The sequence below is a fragment of the Vanellus vanellus genome (genome assembly GCF_965231255.1).
Source record: "Vanellus vanellus genome assembly, chromosome: 5".
NCBI classification, from domain to species: Eukaryota; Metazoa; Chordata; class Aves; order Charadriiformes; family Charadriidae; genus Vanellus; species Vanellus vanellus.
The window spans coordinates 82420187-82444432 of record NC_138910.1 but is presented as its reverse complement, the minus strand read 5'-3'; the positions used below and the strand labels follow the sequence as shown (position 1 = coordinate 82444432).

The following is a 24246-nucleotide window of genomic DNA, read 5'->3' as shown; positions in this document are numbered from 1 at the left end:
GGGACAGCCAGCAAAAACATACTGCAGTGACATATTTACTCTGTAAATACCACAAAAGTTATGAATCTTGCCCTGTGCAAGTTCTGTGCAATTGAATTTATGAATATGTTTGTGGGGCAAGCGTTCCTGGCTGGTTATGTCAACAATGTTCTGGGGTCACTGTTGTGTGGTCCCCGAAATAGATGGGACAGTTCCTAATCCTGCTGTCATGGGTTTGTTTTCCTGAGTGGTTTGTGAGTTCTGTTGGTGTAAAGGCCAAATGGAGAGCTGGTTTTTGAAACAGTCTTTTTTGTTCCTGGTCAAATTACTGCTTGGGCAGGCAACATTTTAACAGATGCGTAGCTGAATCCTAATTAACGAAATGGGTCAAAACAGGAGGGAAGTCTTAAGCATATTCTTTGACACTTGAAATTGAAGTCACTTAGGGGGAAGTGCCATAAAGAAATGGATGAAAATGTGGATGCTGAAGGAGGCTTTGGCTGAAACACCAAATAAGTAGTCTTCATCAGAGCAAAGATTTGTACCCAAGTTAATGAGGTGTATGCTAACTCTCAAGCCAGTGAAAATACTATGGAAACAGCGTCCTGTCTTAAAAATATGTTCTGGTGCTAGCAGCTTCTGCTAACATACGTAGGCTGAAGAAAGCCATGCTTTATGTTAGGAAGCAGACAATAAAGGCAGAGAGCTGGCAGTGAAGCCACAGGAAAATTCCTTTGCGTAGGTAAAGTCAGATAAATGACATGGCTGGAGCCGGAGGTTGGGCTAGATGGCCTCCAGAGGTCCCTCCCAAGCCAAGTTGCTCTTACAGGCCTTTGCAAAAGCTGCCAGACACGCCGTGGCTCCGGCTCTATCACTAGTTTGGAGGCAGCAGAGGGAAGGGGATGCGGGCGGGAGGTGTGCCATGGTGCAGGAGCCATGGGACGTCTCCCTGGCGATGCACCGGGTACTCGTGCCCTTCCAGCAGGGCCCGTGGTGGCGCGGGCAGGGAGCCGGGTCCGTGTCAGGACCCCAGCCAGGAACCCAGCTCCAGGCGCCGTGCGGCACGACACTGACCTGCCGCAGGTCAGGCTCACTCTCTGAGGAGGCTGTGGCAGCAGTTGGTCCTGGAGAATACTTCCAGGGCCGGGCTCTGTTGGACCCTGTGCCTCGGTGCGGGTATGCCGTTCCACGCTGAGCTGCTCTGTCTTATGTAGCAGTCCCTTGGTTCTGATACCAGCCTTCCAGAGGCAAAAAGGTGCTGCTTCTACATAATCTAATGGGCATTTATCTGACAAAATGCTGGGTGTGATTCATCAAGACAGCATTGTGTGCAACCAGCTATTGGGTAAGTCTTCATGACCTAAGCTGTAATAATTTGGCTGACAAGGGGATTACATGCGTCTGTATTGATTTTATTTCAGATTTCTTGCAACCTACAATAGCCTTACAGACAAACACCTGGTTGGATATTTCAGCAATACCAGGATAAGACGACATCTTCAGAGATCGGGACTGGTGAGATTGAAAAGTTTCTTTTTCTGAGAAAAAAGGAATTCTTTGTTCTTTTAACATTGCACAAGTCAAACCACTGATGGTTCTGTTGTTTGTTTGTGAGAGGTGTGTGTTGTTGTTGGTAAGAATTCAACCAGCTAGCAAAATGCATGAAGTTATGCTGTGCCAGATTGAAGCCCCGCGATCATACTGAGGCTGAGGGTGGGTTTGTTTAATCCAAGTGTTTCCCACTGCATTATTGTCTACCGTTGGTCAGCGAGATATCGCAGGGACACAGGGCTGTGGTGCATGGGGCTGCGCTACTGGAGTCAAAATGACAGAAAGACAGGTAAAACCGAGCTCGGAGCTTGGCTCTGTGTGCCAGGTGGGTTTGAGGACACTGGTGACAGCTGAGGAAGCACCGTGGCTGGCCCTGAACGCGTTTCAGGATGTCGAGGCCCAAGGGCCACCTGGGCTATGAAGATGCTAGCGTGAGGGCTGCTGGTGGATGATGATTCCGCACGAGAAGCGGTGTGCTAACAGTCAACGTGGAGGACATATGCCATAGAACATCAACCTTGCATTTCCACTGCACCTTCTGTAATGCAGCGGTCATAATACTTGTCTGCCTGAAACCGGGAGCAGTGGCTGCCGCGGGTGGGTGATGGCTGCAAACACTGGAGAGCCTTGGCTTCGCCCTGCGCTCCTGCCCAGTGAGTTACCACCAATGGCGCTGTATCGCTGCACAGTTACGGTGATGGGAGAGTGTTTGTCAATCTGCTTGTATTTCACATCCAGGCAGAGAAAGATATGTCATGGAGGGGTTTTGATAAATTCAGAATGTTTTTATGTTTTTGCTCCATGTTTCTTTTTACTTGTGGGAGTTTGACTCTGCAAAATCTTTCAGTTTGCAAATGTACAGAATCACATTGATTCTCTTAGTTTTTTTTTTAAACTGTGAAATCCAAGCATCTTTGACTCTACTAGCTGTTTAAATAGCTTCAGTGCTATTTTTCAAAAGTCTTTAATGGAAAACTGCAGGATTTGGTGAATGTGCTGAGAATTTTTAAAAATACTTACGCACTCGTAGGTGTGACGGTTTAGCACAGGCAGACACAACCCTTACACGTAGAAAGGCAAGTATTTAATTTCCCTCCACTGGCTTGGGCGATGGCCCATGAAGAGTAAGGCTGAGCCTTCAACTGTTAGAGATGTGGCTGCTGCTCTCCTGCTCTCTTTGTTTGGCTGATGGGGCCCACAGGGTCAAAGAAACTACAATTCTGTGCTGGGAAGGTGAGTTCCAGCACCGTGGCACAAGCAGAGGTGGTGGCTAACTGGGAGGAAAAATTAGTCTTTCTGGGAAATTGCACTCTGTTTGAAAACATACTTTATTCTGTCTTCTCCTTATATTACATTATATTTCTTTATGGCAGATCTCAAAGAGTGGAAGAATAATATCTGAGAAAGAATACCGGCTAAATGCTATGAAGAGAGATCACCAAAGATATGTGCAGGAGTGCCTGGCTCGGGCCATATTTCATAAGGTCCTTGACATGGAGGTACGCGTTTACTAGGGAAGTGTAAGCTTTTTCAGAGACTGCCCTACTGACAGCCAGGGGCTGTGCCCTCGTACCAGACTGTTTTCTGTAGCTGTGCCCTCATACTCCCCTGAAAGGTGCTCTCCTGATGGGAAAAAGGACAATCTTTGTGCTTGACGTCCCCCACGTGAAACCTCCACTGGCCTCTAGTTGTTGAACTGTACTGTTGTTAGAACATACGCTGTCCTGGCTCACTTACTGCACTTCGGCAGTCGTCACAGCATGGGATGATATTCACAGGGCTAGTTTGCTTAAAACAATTCTGATCAAAACACAATAGTTTGAACATGGTTATATATCTTATCTGAGTACAAAATATGGGCACGTTCCTGTTATGTATCAAGAATGGAGTTGGTCCCTACAACTTTACGAATGCTCAGTTGTTCCCTTGCCAATGTTAATATACGCGGGTGTAATGCAAGTGGATTGAATCAACAGTAGTTTTATAATAGGGCTCTCTGAGGACCAGGGAGCAGGCGAGGGATAAGCAGAACAGCAGCAAGTGTTCTTAGATTCATTGACATCACATAATGTCCATTAATGAGGTTTCTCTTTCTCTTACATTGATAGCGTCATCATCAGCTGGAAATAAAAAGGAAACTTGAAAATTCCGTGAGGAAGGAGAGGGTGCAGAAAATCAAGGTAAGGCTGGAGAGCTACTGAGTGCTGATGGGACACGGCAGTTTTGCCCTGTGTTAAATAACAGCCATGAGTCGGGCCAGAGATTCATTGAGCCAAGTGTCCCGTCTCTGGTGTTCGTGGGAAAAGTGCAAGAAACAGGCAAGCAGAGGATGATCCTGCCCCAGGTTCCATCTCCTTTGTCTATCCAGCAGTTCAGGACCTTCCATTCATGCACATATTCCTTCTGAATCTACTTATTCATTTGGTTCTGCAGTGTGCTCGGTTGTAGAATTCAGTTATGAGTTTATGAAATGGGACTTCCTTGCATTTCTGCACAATAATTAATGTATCTGCTGTCTGATAGTTCTGTTCGATGCTCCATTGTTCTTGTTATGAAAAAAGTTGATAACCGTTCCCCTTTTCCAAAGCATTTGTGGTTTTACATACCTTTTTCGTATTCCTCTTCAGTTTTGCAAGCTGAAGACCCTCAGTGTATTGAATCTTTCCTACATGAGCCATTCCAGTCTTCTCACTGCTGTTGCCATTTTTTTTACCTTTTCTAGTTCTACTATTTCTGCTTTGAAATGGGGAACCAGAACTGGATGAATAATTTAAGATACGTGTTGCAGTTCTCCTAGTAATTCTAGACACGATCCGCTTTTGACTGCTGCTGGGCACTGAGCTCACGTGTTCAGCTCTTTGCCTCTCCATGTGGTATTTAGCAGAACCAGCATGTAAGTAATGAAAAGAGGTTTCGGAAGTCTTCACTCTGGTGTCTTGTGCGTAGAGCTTGATTCTGCAGTTGTTATAGTCATGGAAATCCCACAGAAGTCAATGGTTCTTCTCCCCATGAAGTCACGTGGACTCATATGGGAAAAGTTGTTGAGTATATTTCAGCCAAAATGAGAACATCTTATTTCTGTATTGGGAGCCTGCATACATCCAGAAGAATGCACGGAGAAGCTAGCTGCTTCTTTGAGCAGTTGAAAACCAATGTCAAATCTTTTTAATTTTAAATAATACATTTATGAGCAATTCATCAGGTAAAGAAAGGAGGAGATTTTCATGAAAACCACTGATCGCTATGGTAATGGCAGAGGCATTATTTACTGACCGAACTCCTGCTGGTAGAAAGTCGTCACAGTGGGAGCAGCGACTATGGCCCCCTGTCAAGGGATTCTGGACTTGGATAATTTTGGAACACAAACCAAAACTGCTTCCTCCCGTGAGAAGTGTAAGGGAGATGCCTGCAGATATGCGATCTGTGTCTTTGCTGTGATGCCACACTGGGACAGAGGAACCTGGCTGGAATTAGCAGTGTAATTTAATTCTCACCTCATACATTCAGTGAATTTGGCTGAGTGGCTGATCTAAAAGGAAAGGAGAAAGACAGATGACTGGGCAAGGGAGGATGAGAGACATAGCTGTCTCTTTCCAGAAGGGCAGTTGGCCCGGTGTGGAGCTTCTGAGAAGAAAAGGTGGAGAGGGGCAGCAGTCAGAGCAAGGAGGTGGCAGATGCACTCTAATTTAAAAAAGAAGGAGACCTTCAACCAAACCGAGCATTGGGAGATAGGCAGAAAGAGGCAGATGAATTGAATCTGGGGGGCCTGCAGCTGGAGAGGGGAGAACACGTGGAGATGGGAACACATCTCTTCCCTCGTCCCTCTCTCCTCCCCTTGATTTCCTTTCCTTCCTTAACCACGTGTTCCATTGGGGCTGGGCAATCTGGTTGTCATAAATGTCCGATGAAAGGCAGATGGAAGGCAAGCTCAAACGTTGCTGTTAATTGCCTTTAGTACCTCAGATACATATATTTCTGTTCTTTTAGGTGGAGCAATCCAGAAGATCAGTGGAAGGTGCTGGCCACATGCGCTCCCCACATCCACCACTTGGTCCAAGAAATCGTCATGGGCTCCATTCCTTAGTGGCTGGAGAACCCGCCGGTCGCTCGCAGCTGGTGAGTGTCACCACATACTGCATATTCTGTAACGTAAGCACACACGGCTGAAAGCCTGCGTGTAATCCTATGGCACCTGTGCTCAGCCTGGAGCATTGACTGCCCTGAGTGCTCCGGATTAAGGCCTCATCCTTCATCTCCTGAGGCTGATTACCTGTTTGCAGGATGGTCTCATGGAAGAAAAATCTCAAGAAGCTGATGTTGCAGGAGAGGCACATCAGAACTTACGAAAAAATAGCTTTGCTTATGATAAATCTGCTTTAACCTTTCCCTTTATCTGCCTTGCTGCCCAGGGTTAGGCCAGTGTCAGTACGTTAAGTCAATGAATACCGTGGCTGTAGGTAAGTTTAGGGATGTTGTAAAACCCTGCAAGCAATGGAGGGCTTTCAGAAAAGAGAGCTGAAGGGGTGCAGTAAGAGTAAAGCTCGTTGTGGAAGGCTGTACTTTGGAGCTCTGGCTCAGAAGCCTCTTACTCTCTGTGAACAGGCAGAGGAGGAATGTTAATGTACTGATACTGAAGGCAAAGGTCAAAATATGGTCTACTTTTAACCGGTTCTCCATTTCAATAACAATAATTGGTGCAGACTGAAGAGAGGCTTTCAGTGCTGAATGACCTTCTCTTCTCCTTCCCATACAGAGGGCCCCTGGACCTGTAGGTGGTTATAACGGTGGACGTCCGTCGCAGCAGCACCCGGCCAAGGAGCCTGCCTTTTCTAAGGTGCTGCGTTAACTTGGTTAACCAGTCTTTTTAGGCTTTAACATTTTAATTCTGAAGTGTATACAAGGAAAAGATGACATTAAAAAGTCAGGAAAATGCTGAGTCTTGAACAAAAACAGGCGTGCTTTTGTTGTGCCTTCTCTCACTGTCCATGTGCTGAAGTCACCAAAACACAGCACACTGCCACACGTTCTGTGAGTTCGTTATGTTTGCTTCAGGGCCACACTGTGAAGAGACAGTGGGAAAACCTAGATTTGTCCCCAGGAGTCATTTTGGATGCTGTGGTTTTTGGATGCTCAATCAGAGATGCCTAAAGGGTCTGGCTCCTCAGAGGCAGGCTAGAAAATTTCATTTCCTGAAGGTACCTGAGAATCACTCATCACTTCCAAATATCTTCTTCAGTGCTATTCTTTTTTTTTTCTTTTTCTTTTCTTTATGATGCTGCTCTGCACTGGAAACTATACACTGAGATTTTGTAGCTGTTTGCTTTTTGCTTTTCTAGACTTCCTGGCGACCAAATACAGCTCCAGGAAACATGCAGCGCCCGCTTCGCCTCCAGCCGCTTCGCAGCTGTGCTGCAGTGGGGTCTATACCAAAGGCTTCCAGCTCTAAACAAAAGTGCCACACACTTGAAAATAATCAGCAGTTTGCCAGTGAGGTGAGGCCGTATTTCATCCTGAAAATAATATAATTTTAGAGACAGCTTTAGAATACTGCTTTAGTACTGTAGTTCCCAGAACTGCCTACTGCAGGCAACATGCCTACCCAATGGTTATCAGCTTTTATTTAAACTCTCCTTTTTGACCTCTCTTTAATTTTCAAGACACTTTCTTATTGGCTCAATGCCCAGTTCTTGGTCACAGCCAGGAAAAATGTCGTGACTTCTCTTTCATAGTATAAAATCTCTCTGCACTAAAGTTTTCTGCCTCTGCATAGATTTTTCTGTTATGTAGAGAGGGAGGCAGCCACTTGGTTAACACCAGTTACTCAGGAATATTTTCAAACGGTCTTACAAGTTTTCATCTTCAGCTACAGCTGCCAAGTAGCAAAAAAAAATTGTTTTTTTCACCATTCCTCTTACTGAGTCACACTAGTGGGTTCAGAGAATGAGAGCTTTTTGGAGTAGCCAAATGTGATCTTGATATGTACGCAGTTACTTTCAGGTGAGATTTGGACTTGTCTTCTGTTCTAGAAAAACATAATGTAAATGGCTTTGTGTTAGGAGTTCCATGGGGCTGGAGGACTTTGGAATGGGGCTGTGACCTGTGTGAATAGCTCCCTTCTGCCGTGCATTTGCTCTGCATTGTGATGGTCATGACACTTTCTCTGCTGGCACTATCTGTTTCTACTCAAATTATGAGTGATTTAAGTGGTTTCTTTAATGCTCACTACTGACACAACAGCTAAATCAGATCTAGAGCGTGTACCATTTGCAGAATTTGTTCTCTAGAGATGTCTTGCCTGTCAGGGCCCTGGTTCTCTGAATTTCACCCTGAAGGAGGACTAAACCTCCACTACAAATGGGAAAGAAGCATTTTGAACCACATCTTGTATAATTGGTGCCAAACGATGTTGCTGTTGGAAGATTCTGGCTGCTTTGGAATTAGCTCGCCAGCTGAGAGCGCGCAGCAGTGCTGCGGGGCTGTGCAGCGTTCTGTCTGTGCGTGGTCAGAGCTCTGCAGGGTTGCAAGTTGTACCTGGTTTACAGTGTTGTATGTAGCATTCTGCCTCTTGCTTCGCAAATTAAAAGAAAGGGGTTTAGCACAGAGATGTTTTCATGACCAAAACTGCGAGTACCAAGTCAAGGAATTGTTCTAGAAGTACACGTGTTACTAAATGCAAAGAGCAGTCAAACCACGGTTAGTTCAATGTGCCCGGTAGCTATTTCGGCGTAACCTATTTAACCTGGTTAAAATGTCTTTGCAGGAGGAGAGGAGTGGGTTAAGACTTATGAATTCAATGGAATATGTGACCGGTGTATCTCCGTATCAACTCCCTGTCATTAACAGTCATATGATACCGGTGCCACCTCCTCCCCTGCAAAAAGGGGACAAGAGCGTAAATGCAGTGAGAAATGGGATGCCCAGAGGCAGACGATTTCGTCCCACCACTGCACCAAATGGCTTAGAGCAACTTTTAACAAAGGTAAGCTGTCTCTGCCTACTTCTCACTTTACGTGTAGGAATATTACCTTCCTCACTGATGTATTCGCCTAATGCTGAAAGAGGCGTGTTCCTAGTTTGCATAAAGATTCACTGAATTATTGAAAGGAAGAAAACTTGTAACTATTAAAGTATTTAACTGCCACCCATCTCTCTGTATACTAAAACATTTGAGGTTTTTCATCAGCTGGGGGGAAAAAATGGTGCTTGAACAGAAAAAAACATAGGAACTCCTATTTAAAGCCTTCTGTCTTCGTGAATCTGATCCCATCTCTGACCATATCTAGTACCAGAACTGCAGAGGAATATATGAAATGCCTTCAGCGTGTGAAAACTGTATCTGTTACACCATAGCTCCAGCCAGTTTTGACGCCTGTGAAGGAAATTGTAGGAACCCAGGACCGAGAGGGATGATATGGATCTTTAAACCTGATCCCTCCAATTTTGGGCTGTTCAATGCAGTGGATTTCAGTCCGAAATATTTTCCTGCCCTTCTGCATGTGACAAGGAGTGGAAGCCTCCAGTGTACATATGTATCTTTGTGTTCACCCTTTGTTAGAGTTGGAAGCTGAGTGCATTTTTTGTGTATTTCCTGCTGCAGAATTCTGGAGGATTCCCTAAGCCCTCGTTACGCAGCAACGCATTTGTTACCATGGTCTTTCTAGGAAAAAGTGTGCATTTATCTCACGATGGCGCTGATTACAGAGATGAAATCAAAGTCTATCAGCAGCATTGTGGAGGAGAAAACCTTTGTGTGTACAAAGGCAAGCTGTTGGAAGGAGGTGAGGATAAAGAGTCAAAGGGTTCATATTGATTCTGGCAACGGCTTTTTTTTTTTTTTTTGGCTAAAATGCTGATGGGATAGCAAAATGGTTTCAGCTGAGCTCAGTCAAGATATATGCATCCAGGGATTTTTATACCATCTGCCTCCACACTAAATCTGGATCTACTGTTTCATGGTTGAAAGTGAGGTTACAATTACTTTTGCAGATTAGGGTAGAATGAATTTAGAGAACAGATTTAACAAAATACTGCAGCTTAGATGAATTCTGTGTAGAGATGCATGCTTAATAAAGTAGTCGTAGCAGTAAACTGTCCTTAAATAGGGGTTTTCTGTTTCTGACTTGCTATAATAATACATCAGTGCATGTTGCTTATTATTCCAGAAGGAAGCGTACATAGTGGGAGCCCAGTTCCCATCTCTTTTACGTGACAGCGATTCCATCACACCAGTAAAAGGCGAATTGTGTTCTGGGAAATTGGGAAGAGGAGATGGCTGGGAGACTTTCACTTATGAGGAAGAGTGATCCCACAGATCGCACCCCTCATTCCAGCTCGCAGAACCCACGGCGTTTGCGTTCCCCTTTTCCCTGGGGTTGGGAGGGTGGTGCAGCGGCCCCTGCCCGTCAGCCTGGCCCCTGAGGTTATGGGCGCGCTGCAGTGCGCCCGCACATCTGCTTAGGGCCTTTGTCGCAGCCGTGTCCCGGCTGTGCGGAAGGTGTCCTCGAGGTGTGGAGCCCCATTCTCACCTGTGAGGGAACCTGCTGGAGTTCAGCGTGGGTTCTTCCCTGCGGCTGCGCGCTCGGTTCCCTTCGGAAGGACACTGTGACTTGTGGGTGAAGGAGGTATGACGCAGTGCCCCCCGGCACGGAGCTGGGTGCTCCTCAGGGCCATTAAGGTCTGGGTCCCAAATGGTGTCCTTGCAGAGTCGCCCAAAATGGCCCCAGAAAAAGCATCTTTGAGCAGCTCAGGGTTGCTCTGAGTACGACCGCATTAGTGTGGGCTCAGAGCTGCTAATACTGCAGCACGGCTGCAGCCTGCGAGGTGCTGTGCTGAGGAAGGCATTACCCTGCAGGAGCTCTAACGTACCGCTGCACTGCGCCACGGAGACACGCGCCGGGAATCCTAAACCTGTGCATAACGTGCGCTCCTGTAAGGCAAGCGGCAGAGTTAATTATTTTGAGACGGACTCTCTAGTCCCTGTTCCGCTGTAGCAGTGAGTGCCACGCTGCCGATGTGTTAGCTGGTCACGGGGGTGTCCAGTGTGGAACTCCTGGGTCGGAAAGAGACAACGATGTTGTGTGGGAAGGAGGAGGAGTTTTACCAACTTATTAACAGGTGAGAGCCAAAGTACCTGACCTCAGAGGGCTGGGTGCTTTGGAGGTGATGCAGATGAGGTACAATTGCAATAGGCTGACAGTAAAGCATAACCTTTTCCTTTGAACCCTCTCCTTTCTGTGATTACAGAGACCTTTCAGTTCGTCTCGAAGAGGCACCATGGTTTCCCATTCAGCCTCACCTTTTTTCTCAACGGGATGCAAGTGGACAGGTTGAGCTGTTGCTGTGAGTACAAACATCAGAAGCGTTCCAGGCTGGGAGGCAGACACGGACACTTCGGGTTTCTCGGTGTGGAGGGAGCATCTCCTTGCTACAGGTATGGAGACAAATACGCTTTGCTCACAAGGACGTAGCAGCCCACCCGCCACCCTGTGGGCAGTGTTTGCGCTGGATCTGTCAGTTTGTCAGGCAGCTCTTCCTCCGCAGCCGAGCAGGGAGGAATAGGTGTGGGGTGGTACACCTGTGCCACTGGCATGATTCTGGTGGAAGTGATAGCGAAATAAATATCAAGAGTGCTGCTGAGTTAACTGCAGTTTTCAGGGTTTGTTTTTGTGATTGTGAGAACAAGGTGATTTATTTTTGAGCTGCTCTGCCTCTAAGGTGAGAATCTGCTGTAATACCCCTGGCTGCGGAATGAGGCAGTATGGAATGTTAGCCATGTTTCACACAACGAATCTGGGCTGAAGGTTCTTGGTTTTGGGCAAAAGTCGGTGCTGTGAGCAACAGCTGTGGTTTTGCCAAGAAGCTTTAATTTTAATAAAATCTTCCTTCTGTGCGATTACTAAGTCATGCCAGACAAGTAAATTGCGCACATGGATAGTTTTAAAAGTTTTTTGTTCTCTTTGTAAGGAATTTTTAAAAGAGCAACAAGCAGTTGGAAGAACAGAACCTCCACAGAGCTATACTGTATTTTTTAGATAAGGACTGAATTCTAAGAAAAAAATTTCTATGTTATTGTACCATATTTTTTTTACTCCAATCTAACATTGAACATGATTTATGTAAATGTATTACTTAATAAGTTCAAAGTAGTGAAAAGCATCTGAATTCAGAATGGATATAGGGCTACAGAGTTTAAGAAATGCCCAAATCTCAGCTTTTGTGTGATTTCTAGAAACATTTGAAGTGAATTTTCTGAATTAATATAGTCTCCGGAAATTGGATAATGTCTTCCTGAGTCACCCCAACCTTCTGTCCACCTTCCACTCTTATTCTTAGTGATGCCTCTGTTTTCCTGTCTCTTGTCAGTCCAGCCAAACTTATCTGCTGACTAGAAAACATCTCCATTAACCAGATTCTCATTGTGAATTCCAACTATTTTCACATCTCCTTCAGGTCAAATGCAGTTGTATTTGTTTCCTGTTTTGAGTATGACACGCATTAAACATCTACTCTGATTCTGAGGAAAGATCCCAGCTGATTTTCCCTGTTGGGTTAAGGCTTTGGTTTGCAAGGAAGCGATGCCGCAGTGATTTCTTCACTGATGCTGTGATCCTTGCACAGAGTGTTCTGCTCTTGGTCCAGCATTTCTGCACAGTGGAAGTGCTTCAATATCTCAAAGGTCCCCGAAAAAAATACCACGAATATATAATTAAAAGGTGGGACTCTTTTCAGAAATGGTCACGTTTACATTTTGTGCCCTGAAAACGAAAGGATTTCTAGACTGAATGACTGTAGGATATCTCACAGTAGTTTGCAAACAGTTGGAATGTGACGGGAATTGCAGTCAAACCTTACATAAAAAAAGCAGCTTTTTTGGGGGAAAGGTTTTTAAGACAAAGTTGTCTGTGAAAAAAATATGGTTTTCCAGAGAGACTTGTAAAGTGAAAGTTGCAGTTTCAACCTCTGCTGGCAGACTTGAATCAGCGTAGGACACCCAGCACAGTGTCCCGGCACTCCTGGGTGGTGCAGGGGGATCTTCGTGGCTGCAGGTAACGTCAATCAGGAACAGGAGCTCTGGTCTCTTATGTGACCCTCCTGTCCGTAACACAGAGCGGCTGCCACACCACGTCATGCAAGAAGAGCAGTCTCAACAAGTCATTCAAAATGCTTTGTTTTCCCACTGTTTGGGGTTCTGTCTGGTAGGAAAAACAGAACAGAAACCGAAAATAATTCATTTTCAATCTCTATCTTCCCCCACAGTTACTAGACTCAGCAGACAAATTGAAAAAAAAAAACAAAAAAAAGGTCTTATCCAGCAAACCTGAGTTATTGCTTTACTGGGTGTTACAGCAGGAGCTGGGTCAGGCACACCTCTGACTTGGAGCTTCTCCACCTTTCTCAGTGATTGTATCTTCACAGATCATGCTTGGTGTAGCTTGAAATTAATGGACACATGATAATTTAGATTTTAATCTGTTTATACTTCAGTTGTCACCTTTAAGTGCAGGCCGTGTTACTCCCCTTCAAGAAGGAACTGCATCTGTGTTTGTGGAGCACTTGAGGATTTTAGGGTGCTTCTCCAAGTACGTCATTGTCAGTCACCTTGTTGTCTGAGTGGCAATGCAGAGGCAGATGGGGACCCGGTTTTACTGCCGATAATGACCTGAATAAGCTCACTGTGTCTGCTGCCCTTCCGTTGTTCACAGAAAGAAAAATGTGACACTTCCAATTCTTCTTGGTTTTTTATAGGTGCATTATAGCAATGGGTCTGGACAAAAAGCCATCCCCTCCCAAGAGAAAGATGGAGGACCTTGAGGAAAAGCATGTGGGTTCCTGGAGAGATGGAGTGCACAGTGAGCTAAGTAAAAGCAGTCTTCAGCAGAAATCACACAAAGATTCAGTGTTAGTCATCATACCAGGTCATGAAGTGAGTGTGGAAACTATTGAGGACAACATGGAGACTGGAGAGGAGCACAGAGAAGAAGAAAGGGAAAAACTATCTGATCATGAGCATGAAGATAGTCAGGAAGACACCGGTAAAAATGGTACAGTATTCCAAAGCACAAGTGGGGGATAAAAAATGGGCGGGGATGATTCTGGAGAAGGTATGGAACTGTGGGCTTCCAGCTTCGCCTGGAGCATTCTCTCTTAGGACACCTCGCATGTGAGAAATGTGGTGATGCCTGTGTCTGGGCAAGAAAATTAGTGGGTCTCCTTTCAGCCAGGAAACAGGATGAGAGGGTTTTGCAAGAGCCCAAAGTGAGTACGGAGGGTGTGAGAGGCTGAAGCGGGAGCCTGAGGTGGGTGGGAAAGCAGGAGGAAAGTGGGGGACAGTGAAGGGACAGCAGTGAAGAAGGAGAATGGCAGCAGGTGGAGGACAAGTAGAGCAGAAGTAAGAAGTGGGACTGGGTGTGGGTATGGAGAGTGTGTCTGAGGTGAGCTCTTGAGGGAGACAGGACGTCAGCATAAGGTTAATGGAGAGAAGACGGTGGCCACGGGGGCAGGAGGTGGAAAAGAGGAGGGAAGGTGGGAAGAGCTCATAGCAGCAAAATGTCAGCAAGGTTTGGCTGGTTTGAACTATTTCGGTCTTTTCTCCTCTCTGTTGCCAGTGGGAGTGCGATGCTTTGTTCACCTAAGGCTCTTCCCCGTCCCTTCTCCAGCACACTGCCCCAGGCGCTGCTTGCCCGACACCTGCCCAAACCTCCAGCTTCCTCGCTCGTCTGAGCGTTTGTTCCCTCTGCTCCAGCTCCCCCAGCTCCCCTTTGCTGCCTTCTCTGCTCTGAGCCCCCGGGCCATCGTCCTTCCCCTTTGCCGAACGCTCCCGTAGCCTGTTGTGTCCGCCCAACCTTGCCCTGGTGCTTCAGTCCCATCTCCTTTCTGTTGGCAGAGGTTTAAAAGGAAAGACCGGAGAGAGGCTGCCCTTGCTGAAAGTTTGCCCAAGGGGTGTTCCTTGCAGCAGACAAAGATAATATCTGTGGTATAAAAATGATGTGTGGCAGCTCCAACTGCACGCTCGGAGCGTGCCATTTGCCCAGTGCCACCTGAGGCCAGTCCCTGTTGCCACCAGGCTGCCGCTGCCCGTCCCTACAGGAAGAGACGGTGAGCGCGGCCCGAGCCTTCGCTCAGTCCTTATTATAGTGCCTTTTTCAGAGTAAGTCCAATTGAGAGAGAGATTTTAATTCCTACTTCCCACTCCTATTTTTACTTTCATAATTCTGCAGTGCCACTGCTCGGCTCCCTCGTTAGTCCCTGTGGATCGCGTCTGTGATTCATCAAGCCTTTTGCCTTCCAGGCGCTGGGCACCTTTCTGACAGTTACCTAAGGAGGCCTCACTTCCAGCAGCGCAGTTGGAATCTCAACTGATTTTTAATACAGAAGATAAATCTCCTTATTCCCTTAATTCTCATTGTCTGGGTAATTGTTTATTTGCCTAATTGGTTCTGCATCAGATACTCTTCATTTCTGTCCCTGGCATTCTGTCACTTCAGTACTTTAGAAGCGCTGATGGAAAGGAAAAGAGGTGAGCAGTAAAATCTGAAAGGTGAGAAAGGATGGCCAGGAGGGACAGCTGGTGTGTCAGCAGCGACAGCTCTCCTTCACAGCTGAGGTTTGTTGTCTCCGCTGCGTGCGCAGCGAGCTCGTGGGAGCAGTGGAGCTGCGGGATTTGAAATGGCAATCGGCGACAGCACTGTGCATGCTGGTGCCTGGGATTTTAAATAGCGCCGCCTTGGCCGGACGGGAAGGGTTCTCTAATGCGTATGCGTGAAGACAGTCTTTACCTGTAGATCTGAGCAGTTACCTGTCAAGTGTTACAACCTGTCGTGCGAGTAGCCTGGCGTGAAATCCAGACCTGGTGGTGTAAAAATGGTAGTTCTGCCATAAGCCTCATTTGTACAAGGATTTCACCTGGGACTTGAGGGAGCATCTTAGACCAGTGCAATAACAGACTGTTCCTCCGCAGCACCCTTTGGCTGGATTTCATTAATTCACTTAGTTTGTAAGCCACTTCTTTGCTAATTAGCCGTGTCAACCCACATTTATCTTACTTTGCGCTTCAATATATTGTCTTTCTCCAGCTTTCTCTATTGCTTGTATTTTTTTTTCCATCGCAACAAGTTTTTCTCCTGTAATAAGAGACTGTCTTGCATTTTATTTCTGAGTTTGCCCAGCTCTTAACTTTTCTAGTCCTTTCAGAGGCTAATGATTTTGTTTGTTTTGTTTTTAATGTATTAATCATACTTGGTGCATCATTCAGCAGCTTTACTGCATTTTTGCTGCTCTAGCTATGAAGAACATGATGCTTTTTTATGATAATGTGCTCTTATGATTTCTGTCTGTGGTCTTAGATTCTCTCATGGCTTTAAAAGGACCGAGCAAATGCAAAGGCAAAAGGAGATCAGCGAAGTTAACCTCTGTCTGCTTAAAAGGACTTTATCAGTTGTGAATTCCGTTTCCTGTCTCTCAGTGTGATTCTTTTATTTTAGAGTACGATGAAGATTTTGAAGAGGATGAAGACGTTAATGAAGGGGGACAGACTGGTGATCAAACGAATGGAACGTCAAAGTCAACCTCGGATGATAAACCCCATAATTTAGGCTCTGAAAAGGAGAGTAAAAGCTCCTCACAGAAGGCACTGCAGGACTCTGACAGTGAGAAGGATGAAAGTGATGGATATTCTGACAGTGACTCGGAGGATGATAAACAAGGTTAGTTTTTTTTCATGATGAGGCTTAGAGAAGTTGAGCTGCTGCGCGTTTTAGGTTTTGTGTGTGTCCAATACGTATATTGAGTCTGCATAGGAAAAAACATGCAATTCCTACTGAATTGGTAAAAGAGAGCTATTTTATCTGTTATAAATTCTACCTTCCATCACGGAAATCCAGCCACTGGTGGTGTAAGCGTGTGCCAGCTCACAGCAGACTGCTGAACTATTCAGTTGCGGAAATGGAGATGGAGCCAGTCAGCAAACGAGCTCCGAGTCCTCGGGGCAGCTCAGCACTTGATGCCAGTGGTCACCGACATCCGTGGAGCTGTGACCACTTACACCTGCGGAGCATATGCACCTTTAGCTGAGGATTCACCAGGAAACCCAGCACACCACCTTCTATTTTAGAAGTGCTGTCCTTAACGCCCCCGAATAATCTGAAGCTCAGCTCTGTCCCCTGGTCCATCACTGGCAGCCGGGCAGCCCGAGGGTCCCTCCCCAAGTCTGGCTGAGAGTCAGCAGGGGTCGGGGTCAGGAGGATGGTCTGCGATCCTTGATCCAAATGTAGGTGCAAAAGTGTGCAGTGAAGTGCCCGAAACCATTATTATTGTTAATTCAGAAAGATTAAACTGTTCTGGAATACGCTTTTGTAGAATAAGTAGCATTTTCTGCCATTCAGTTTTTCGGATCAGTGCTTATAATGCCTGGTGTTTTAATTATGGGCCTTCACGCAGTCCGAGCTGTGCATCTTCATAAATAATCCCCCAGAAAACTTGCAGGCAATTTCTCATTTATTAGATGAAGAATAGAATTCCGTTCACCACGTGGTGAATAAGTGGGAAGTGAAGTGCCTCTTCCTTCTGGCACGGTGTTTTATTTCTCTAACATTTCTCCTCTATGGCTTTGTTAGATCCTGACCTGACTTATGTGCCTCTCTCTTGTCATAATGTACCAGGATTTCTCCATTTACCTCTGTTTTAAAATTAATTATTTTATCTTCCTTACATTTGACAGTCCTATTGTGCAAACAGTTTCTCAAGTTAAATGGAAACATTACTTTCACATTTGTATTTCTAGGTGAATTAAAGAAAGGTAATACAGCTGTTTGTGAAAAAGTTGCAGCTGCAAGAAAGATCCAGACTTTTTATAGAAAGTACAAAATCCAACAGAAATTCAAATCAGGTTTGAGACATCCTTGCTTATAAAATCATTGCAGTGATCAAAAAGAATCAATTTTTGTTTTCTCACGATAATCGGAAATAGCTTGTGATTCATGAATAATCAGTGCAATTAAGCATTCTTTTCTGCTTGTTAGTGTGTGGCATTACCAACTTTTTTGTGACTTTGATTAGCTGCTTCTCAAGCTCGAAGGGTGTGTGTGGATGCGCAGGTGCGTATAGGTGAGCAGGGGACTGCAGGGCCCTTCATGGCTACCTATAGGTTAAGGCCTTCGATAGGGGCCGCCCTCACGCACCTTTGTACTGCGATGTAGTCGTGCTGCGTGCACCAAAACTCACTGATTCAATATGAATTTTTCTGTGATGAGGAGGAAGGCTGTTGGGAAGCCATCAAATCTTGACGTAGGGACATTTAAGCTCAGCAACGAATGCTGTAAAGCAGCCAGGCGTGGAGCCCATCAGCTGCGAGTGCGTGTCCCTTCCTATTTGCCGTGGCTTTGCTTCCTTCTCCCTTACTGCGGTAGCTCAGGACAGGCATTTAAATCATTGACATTCTCTGTGGTTTTAAAGAAGACAGGTTTAACCCTCTTTCTTAGCAGCTCCATCTGCTGCTTCTGTCTTTTCTGTCAGCACAGTACCACGGCGTCCATCGGTTATTGTGTCTCGTTTGGCAGTCAGTGGCAGGCGGGGGGTGTCCGGTGCTGGGCAGCGTTGCTGCCGTGGAAACGGGGGAAGCTGCTTTCAAAGAAGCTCAGGACTTGGAATCACTTCTCCCTTTGGCTCACGTGACCCTCTCCAGTGTGCCATGCACAGAATGCGCTCACAAACAGTGAGCAGTGGAGCCCGAACTGGCGCAGGGCATTTCCTTCTGCGTGAACAGGGAAGGAATTTGTTGTAGGAAAGGTTTGTCATCTCCCAAATGTCCATTCACTGTGTACCTGATGGTATCGGAGTCCTCATCTAGTTTTATCCAGATTTGGTTCCAATCTTTTAAAGAAAATGATAGCTTTTATTCATTGTTTTTAACCACTCTAGGCATTGATACGTTGAACACAAAATGCCTGTGATTTTTTATTCCTGATTCTTTTTTCTTGATTTTTGATATTTTCCCCTTTGTAATGAAACCTTTCTACTTTTTTTCCCCACCACTGATTAGAAGAGGTGGAGAGAAAGGATAAAAAGACCAACTGAGATGTAATAATAAATTTATGAAAAATAAGAATTCATTGGTAATTTTGAGGACAAGAAGAGCTTTCTCTTTGAATGAAGGACCCTTACTCTCTGAAAATAGTCTGCATAGAAACACTTCAAGCAACTTCAGTAGCAACCACTAGTTTCATTTTTTATTTTAAAGTCCCTAATAGGTATCAACAGTGGAAGACTTTTCTGGATATTAATTATTAAAAATAGTTGTCTTTAATTTAGCTCCATGGTTTTTAGTTATGCCTTTTTGCACATCCTTAAGCAGCTTTTTTCCCTTCTTTATGTTTACATTTACAAATTCTCCAAGACAGCATATCCCCCGCCTGAGCCACCATTTTCCCAAATCCTACGTAGTTGTTCTCTTATAACTGAATTCATATACCTCTTTAATATCCAACTCTTTTCCACTTACCTGAATTGCCGCTTCCCGAATGTATGTAGTTGTGTCAGAGAGATCTAGCAATTAATCTACGGTCTCAGGGGAAATGTCTGTAAAGGGGGTCCCTTCCTCAGCCCCTTAGATTTTCTAACGGTGGAGGAGTGGTACTCTGAGTGGGGTTCTTCAGCTGTGGTGGTAAGATTTCCCTGTACACCGTGTTTATCTGAACATGCTGTTCTGCATGGGCTACGGTTGTGGCACACGGATGGCACCTTTTCCTGGAGTCAGGCAGAGCACGCAGAAGTGCACCCCTCATGTCCTCAACGCTCTTTTCTGTGTGACAGAACCGAGGTTGGGGCCCCTGTGCAGATGTGTGCGAGATCCTCCAGCCCCCAGTGCTCTGCATGCCGAGGGCTGGGAACTGCGTGGGCGTCCTTGCCGGTGGAGGTCAGTGAGGATGTGTGATCCGGGAGCTGTAACCGATGGCGGCAAATCAAACCTGGGTCCTTCCCTCTTTGGTAGTGTAGATGTACCTGTAGTGCACGTTCAGAGTAGCCCTACTGCCGTCTCTGTCCTGTCATTAATGGTGCTGGTCCCTCGCAGATGGTTTTGGGAGTTGCGTGGCTGTTGTCTCTCTCAGCCCTAAGGTGTGCCCCGTTTCCCCGTGCTTTGAAACTGCCTTGCCCCCGGGCTGGCATGGCTCGCAGCAGGCAGGCAGCTCTCCAGCCCTCCGTTGCACAAACAGCCTGTGGCTCGGTCTCGGCAGTTAGCGATGTCCAGGTGAAAACTGTGGAGCTGTTATTCATAGGTCTCCTGGAGTCAGTCAACATGGACATTCGCCCGTTTGATCTAGTAAAACGGGTTTTTGTGGGAGGCGTTACTGGGGCATCGTGCTGGGGATGGTAACTCATTTTCTCTTGACTTGCAGAGGATAACAGAGCTGTGGTGGTATTTAGATCTGTTACCTACAGTTCAGCTATTGAATTTGTCTTTCGGCACATAAGTGATTTTGTTTACGAAGTTATTGAAGACCTGTGGCTGCAGTTAATGTCCGCGGCTGCTCAGAGCCCGGGAATCATCTGCTCCTCTGTGGTGTGGACGTACACAGTTAGGTGGCCAGCAGAACGGGTTCAGCTAAAACTTTTAGGGAAGTCCTGCTTCCAGCCTTGTTATTTTTTTTCTTCTTTCTTTTTTTGTATTGTTGTTAGGAGAATGTCTGAAGTGTAGGTGAATTTTTTGTAGTGTGTGAAATTTGTTTGATGCAGGTTGTCCCTACCTCACGGTGGTGTGGTGGTCACTGGTAGTGGGCGCTTCCTCCCTCTCGGGCTGCTAGAGGCAAACATGAGCCTGTGACCGCCTGGAGATTACCCACACTATGAGTTTCTGCGTAATTTAACTTTAATTGTTGCTAGCTTCAACTTTCAACTCCGTGTCACCTGAAGTTCCGTGTGCTTTGCACATGTAGTGTGCCTTGACTTCATCTGCTGAGCCGTGGACCTGTGACTTTTTTGAAGAACCCCTCCCTGGCTTTCCGTTCAGCACGCGCTCTCATCGCCGCTGCCCGGCTCTGGGAAGGTGGCAGCGGCAGGACGAGCGTACGCCTGAGCATCTTCCCCAGAGAGGCAGGCAGCTTCCTCACACCGCCAAAAAGTGGTGCTGGCAGGTGGAGTTGCACTCTGCCCCTTCTCCTTTGCTACTTTTAAGGAAAACTGAGGTGTTTTCTTGAATTGATAGTCTGGCATCTGTACAAGGCAGTCCAGTATTTTAGAGTTGCGCTTTCCGTTCAAAACACACCTTTGTTCTTGTTTTAAAATTAATGGGAGTAGGTGACATATTTTAGGGAAGTTTTTGCTTTCATATTTGAGGTTTTTTTAAAAGCAATCCTGCAAAGTTTTTGTAATACATCACGTATGAAAAGGATAATTTCAAATATTACAGAACACTGCAATGAGCCTTCCTCAGATCCGCGGAGGAAGACGAGGCGCAGAGGCTGCTGCACAACTGTGGCTGCAGGCACAGATTGGCTCCTGTGGCTCTGGGAGCAGCTGTGCAGGGACAGACCGTGGGTCCAAATTCTACCTCTTCCCTTTGACCAGCAGCAGATGCCCAGGGGAAAATATAAGAAAAGGCCAAGAATGCTGCGCTGCTTCTCCAGTGTGTCTTCCCACCCCTGCAGTGAGCGTCAGGGGTGGTCCCTCGTGCTTATTAGGCCTGACTGCATGTTTCTTCCTTGAGTTTGACTAGTCTCTTCTTGAACCCGTGCCAGCTTTGGACACCAGCAGTGCTGTGTAGCAGTAAGCTCATCTCTTCACCTAAATGTTAGATGAAGAACGATTGCTATTTTTTCCCCACAAATTTTCCATTTATGAATTTCATATGATGGTCCCTGTATGTTTTTTTTAGAGGAGACAGTGAACTTCATCTCCAGTTCAACTTGAATGGTTTACACATGATTTTGGAGACCTTTATCATATTCACTGAGATAACGGGCGTGCACTAAAGGACTGTTGCTGTGGTTGAAATCTTTTATAACATTGAGCTCAAGAAACTGCTCTAAAACCTGTCTGAGTCACATTTAGAGGTGCTTTTGGAGGTGTATTTCTGTGTGATTGGTGGAGCTAATCTGGTTAATTTCCATTATCAGAAAAAAAAATATGTTAAATGGCTTTGATTTTTAACACTTCGATACATCTATCTGGGCAATGTTCTTCTATTGCACTCATTGGAATTTTGTCATGATATTCTCAGATGGTGTAACCCAGAGACTGGTATCAGACAAGCGTCTGTCCCTTTGCGCAAAGCAAAGGCAACTAGTGGCCAATGAATGCAGATGTTTTGGTGACAAATACTAAAACAAAATTATGTTTGCTATTTCTAGAGAGGCGTCCTGCACACTCGCTCTCATCCGTCAGTACTCAGTACAACAGTGAAGATGATTCTCATGGTGAAACAATGGAAGACGATGTTAAGGGCAAAGAGGAGTATAATATCGAAAGGGCATCTGATAACGCAGCACATGCACAGTATGGAAATGAGAATGGGGAGAATAAACTGCTCGGGATGGAGGAAAATCAGGAAACTTTTACACTGGAAAGGGAAGGAATAGATGAAGCAGAAAAGGCAAAACCAGAAGATCTAACAGCAAGGGAAGATACTGGAATTTTTAATGGAGATATAATGGCAATACAGCATCAAAGCCCTAAAGTTAATGTGGAACTCGAACGGGCCGGGTCGGTAGAAAGTAACACAGGGGAAGATGGGGAGAGGAATGCAAGTACCAGGAGGGGTGATGGGGAGGAAAGTCTGGTGCCTTTGGCAAGCAGTATGACGGACGCGGAGGACAGCAGCGACGAGTCCGCTCGGAGTGACGACGGAGGTGGTGAGTATGGTCCCTCTGCACAGCTGTGAGTGACTAGTGCATGCGCGTGGTGCTGCGTTCGCCTTACACTAAGCCACGGTGCGCGCAGGCAGTGCGGCCGTGGGACTGTTTTCAAGCTGCGAGACTACCCTGTGCTGCTGCGAGCTAAGGAACCACCCAGAATGTAGCCCTGGCTTATTGCTTCTTTTCTGGCGTTTCCAGTGTTCTTTTTCACTCCAGTGTTTCCGGTGTTTCACTCCAGTGTTTCCAGTGTTCTTTTTCACTCCAGTAGCTGGGTTCCATGTATCATGCAATTATTGTAAAATCCATACAGGATTTATTACCTGTAAGGTCTCCGTATGCCAGACTGGGGGACTCTGTTTATAATACTGAATACTAGATTCAAAAAGAACACCAAAAATCACCATGGGAATCATGGTGAAGCAAATGAAGATCAAAAGTATGTCAGTTGAGTTGTGGTTGTGTTGTTTCACTCCATCATGGATTTATTGGCAAGGAGCAGATCAGTTAATTGTGTGACACCTCATTTTTACTGTTGATAAAACGGGCATCTTGCAGTGTCAGCCTTACCTCTGTGGGTAATGGGCAATTAATAAAAGGTTGGCCACACAAGCAAGGCTTTGCATTATTGTATCTGGGGAACAGGGAAAAAATGTAAGCCCTTGCTCTGCAGCGTCGTCAAGGTCACGGGAGAAATGTCTTGGATGCTGTTACATGAGGTGGGATAAAAGAATAGTTGTCTGTACTGGTGCTGATGTAAAGGAGAGCCACAAGCCAGGGCAGATGAAATTTCCAGTTGTCTCTCTGTCTGCTGGATTTGCAGTGGAATGTAGAATGCTTTTCCTTTATTTTGATAGAATTTTTTGGTTCTGTTTCTGTTGCTTCCTGTTCACTGCAGAGCATCTATCTAAGAGAGCCGTGTCTGGAATAAACAATACGAATGCTGGTGCTCGATGCTTTGCAAGCCTGTTGCTGCTGGGTTTCTTTGACTGTCTTGTGCATTGCTCTTGCTTTGCTATGCATCCAGAATTGAGGCAGTAAATACAATAACATACTATTCATTGAATAATGCTGAACTCTTCAAAGATGTTTGCTTCTGGAACCCCTCTCTTCACTTGTGTGAAAGAAACTTCAATTTAAGCACTTTCACCACTAGGCTCAGATGAGTTGAGCAAGCACGACTGAAGAAAGAATTAAAAACCTCAAGGACAGAATATTATTCTGCAATACAAAACCACGGAAAGATCAATCGAATGTGTCAAGTTAGTAATCGGGCACCGAGTTAGCTGAAGACAATAGTGGTGTTCTTTATCGGCATACATTCCTGTGTGCTTACGTTCAACACGCATGGTTCCATGGCTGGAGGTTTGAAGAGAGGTCCTCTGTCAAACGTAGAGAGATTATCAAATATGGAGAGATTGTCCGAATGTTATGTAGGTGACAGCGTTTACTTCTTGGTCAAGTCCTGCATCATCTCTGCGGCCAGGAGACTGGCTGAGGTTCAGGGACAGTGCAGATCAAAGAAGGACAAGAAAAATCATTGAATCATAAAAATTACAGATGGGAACAACTTCCTAAATTGCATACTGAATTTTCCCTGTCTACGTGGGGGTTGTCTAGGTAAATTTCATAGCAAATAAAGAATTGCCAAGAAACTGTGTAGAGCAATGAAAGAAAAAGATAATACCCCTTTTGAGATATAATGACTGTGGTGAAGAAATATTGTGGGGTAACAAAGGTCACATGGGAATCTTATCTCCTCTTAGCACAGTTGCTGCCATGGTAAAGATTCTAATTAAAAAAATTAAGGATGTCTACAGCCTTAAAGAAATGCCGGATGGTTACAAGCCCCTCTACTCCAGCCCTCCGAAAGGCT

At 45.6% G+C, this 24246-nt stretch overlaps 1 protein-coding gene across 1 annotated transcript in view; it reads left to right on the top strand.

Moving 5' to 3' along the window:
* Positions 1-901: 901 nt before the first annotated feature.
* ERICH3 (glutamate rich 3) overlaps positions 902-24246 on the top strand; it is a gene marked incomplete at both ends in the record, with an annotated part of 30572 nt that continues 7227 nt past the window's right edge. Inside the window, 12 exons of the mRNA XM_082484081.1 lie at positions 902-1062; positions 1401-1494; positions 2904-3029; positions 3639-3710; positions 5518-5646; positions 6867-7022; positions 8291-8509; positions 9128-9308; positions 10774-10960; positions 13276-13571; positions 16011-16232; positions 21870-22370. Coding sequence (XP_082340207.1) covers positions 902-1062; positions 1401-1494; positions 2904-3029; positions 3639-3710; positions 5518-5646; positions 6867-7022; positions 8291-8509; positions 9128-9308; positions 10774-10960; positions 13276-13571; positions 16011-16232; positions 21870-22370 — 2344 coding nt within the window. The remainder of the gene's footprint in view (positions 1063-1400; positions 1495-2903; positions 3030-3638; positions 3711-5517; positions 5647-6866; positions 7023-8290; positions 8510-9127; positions 9309-10773; positions 10961-13275; positions 13572-16010; positions 16233-21869; positions 22371-24246) is intronic.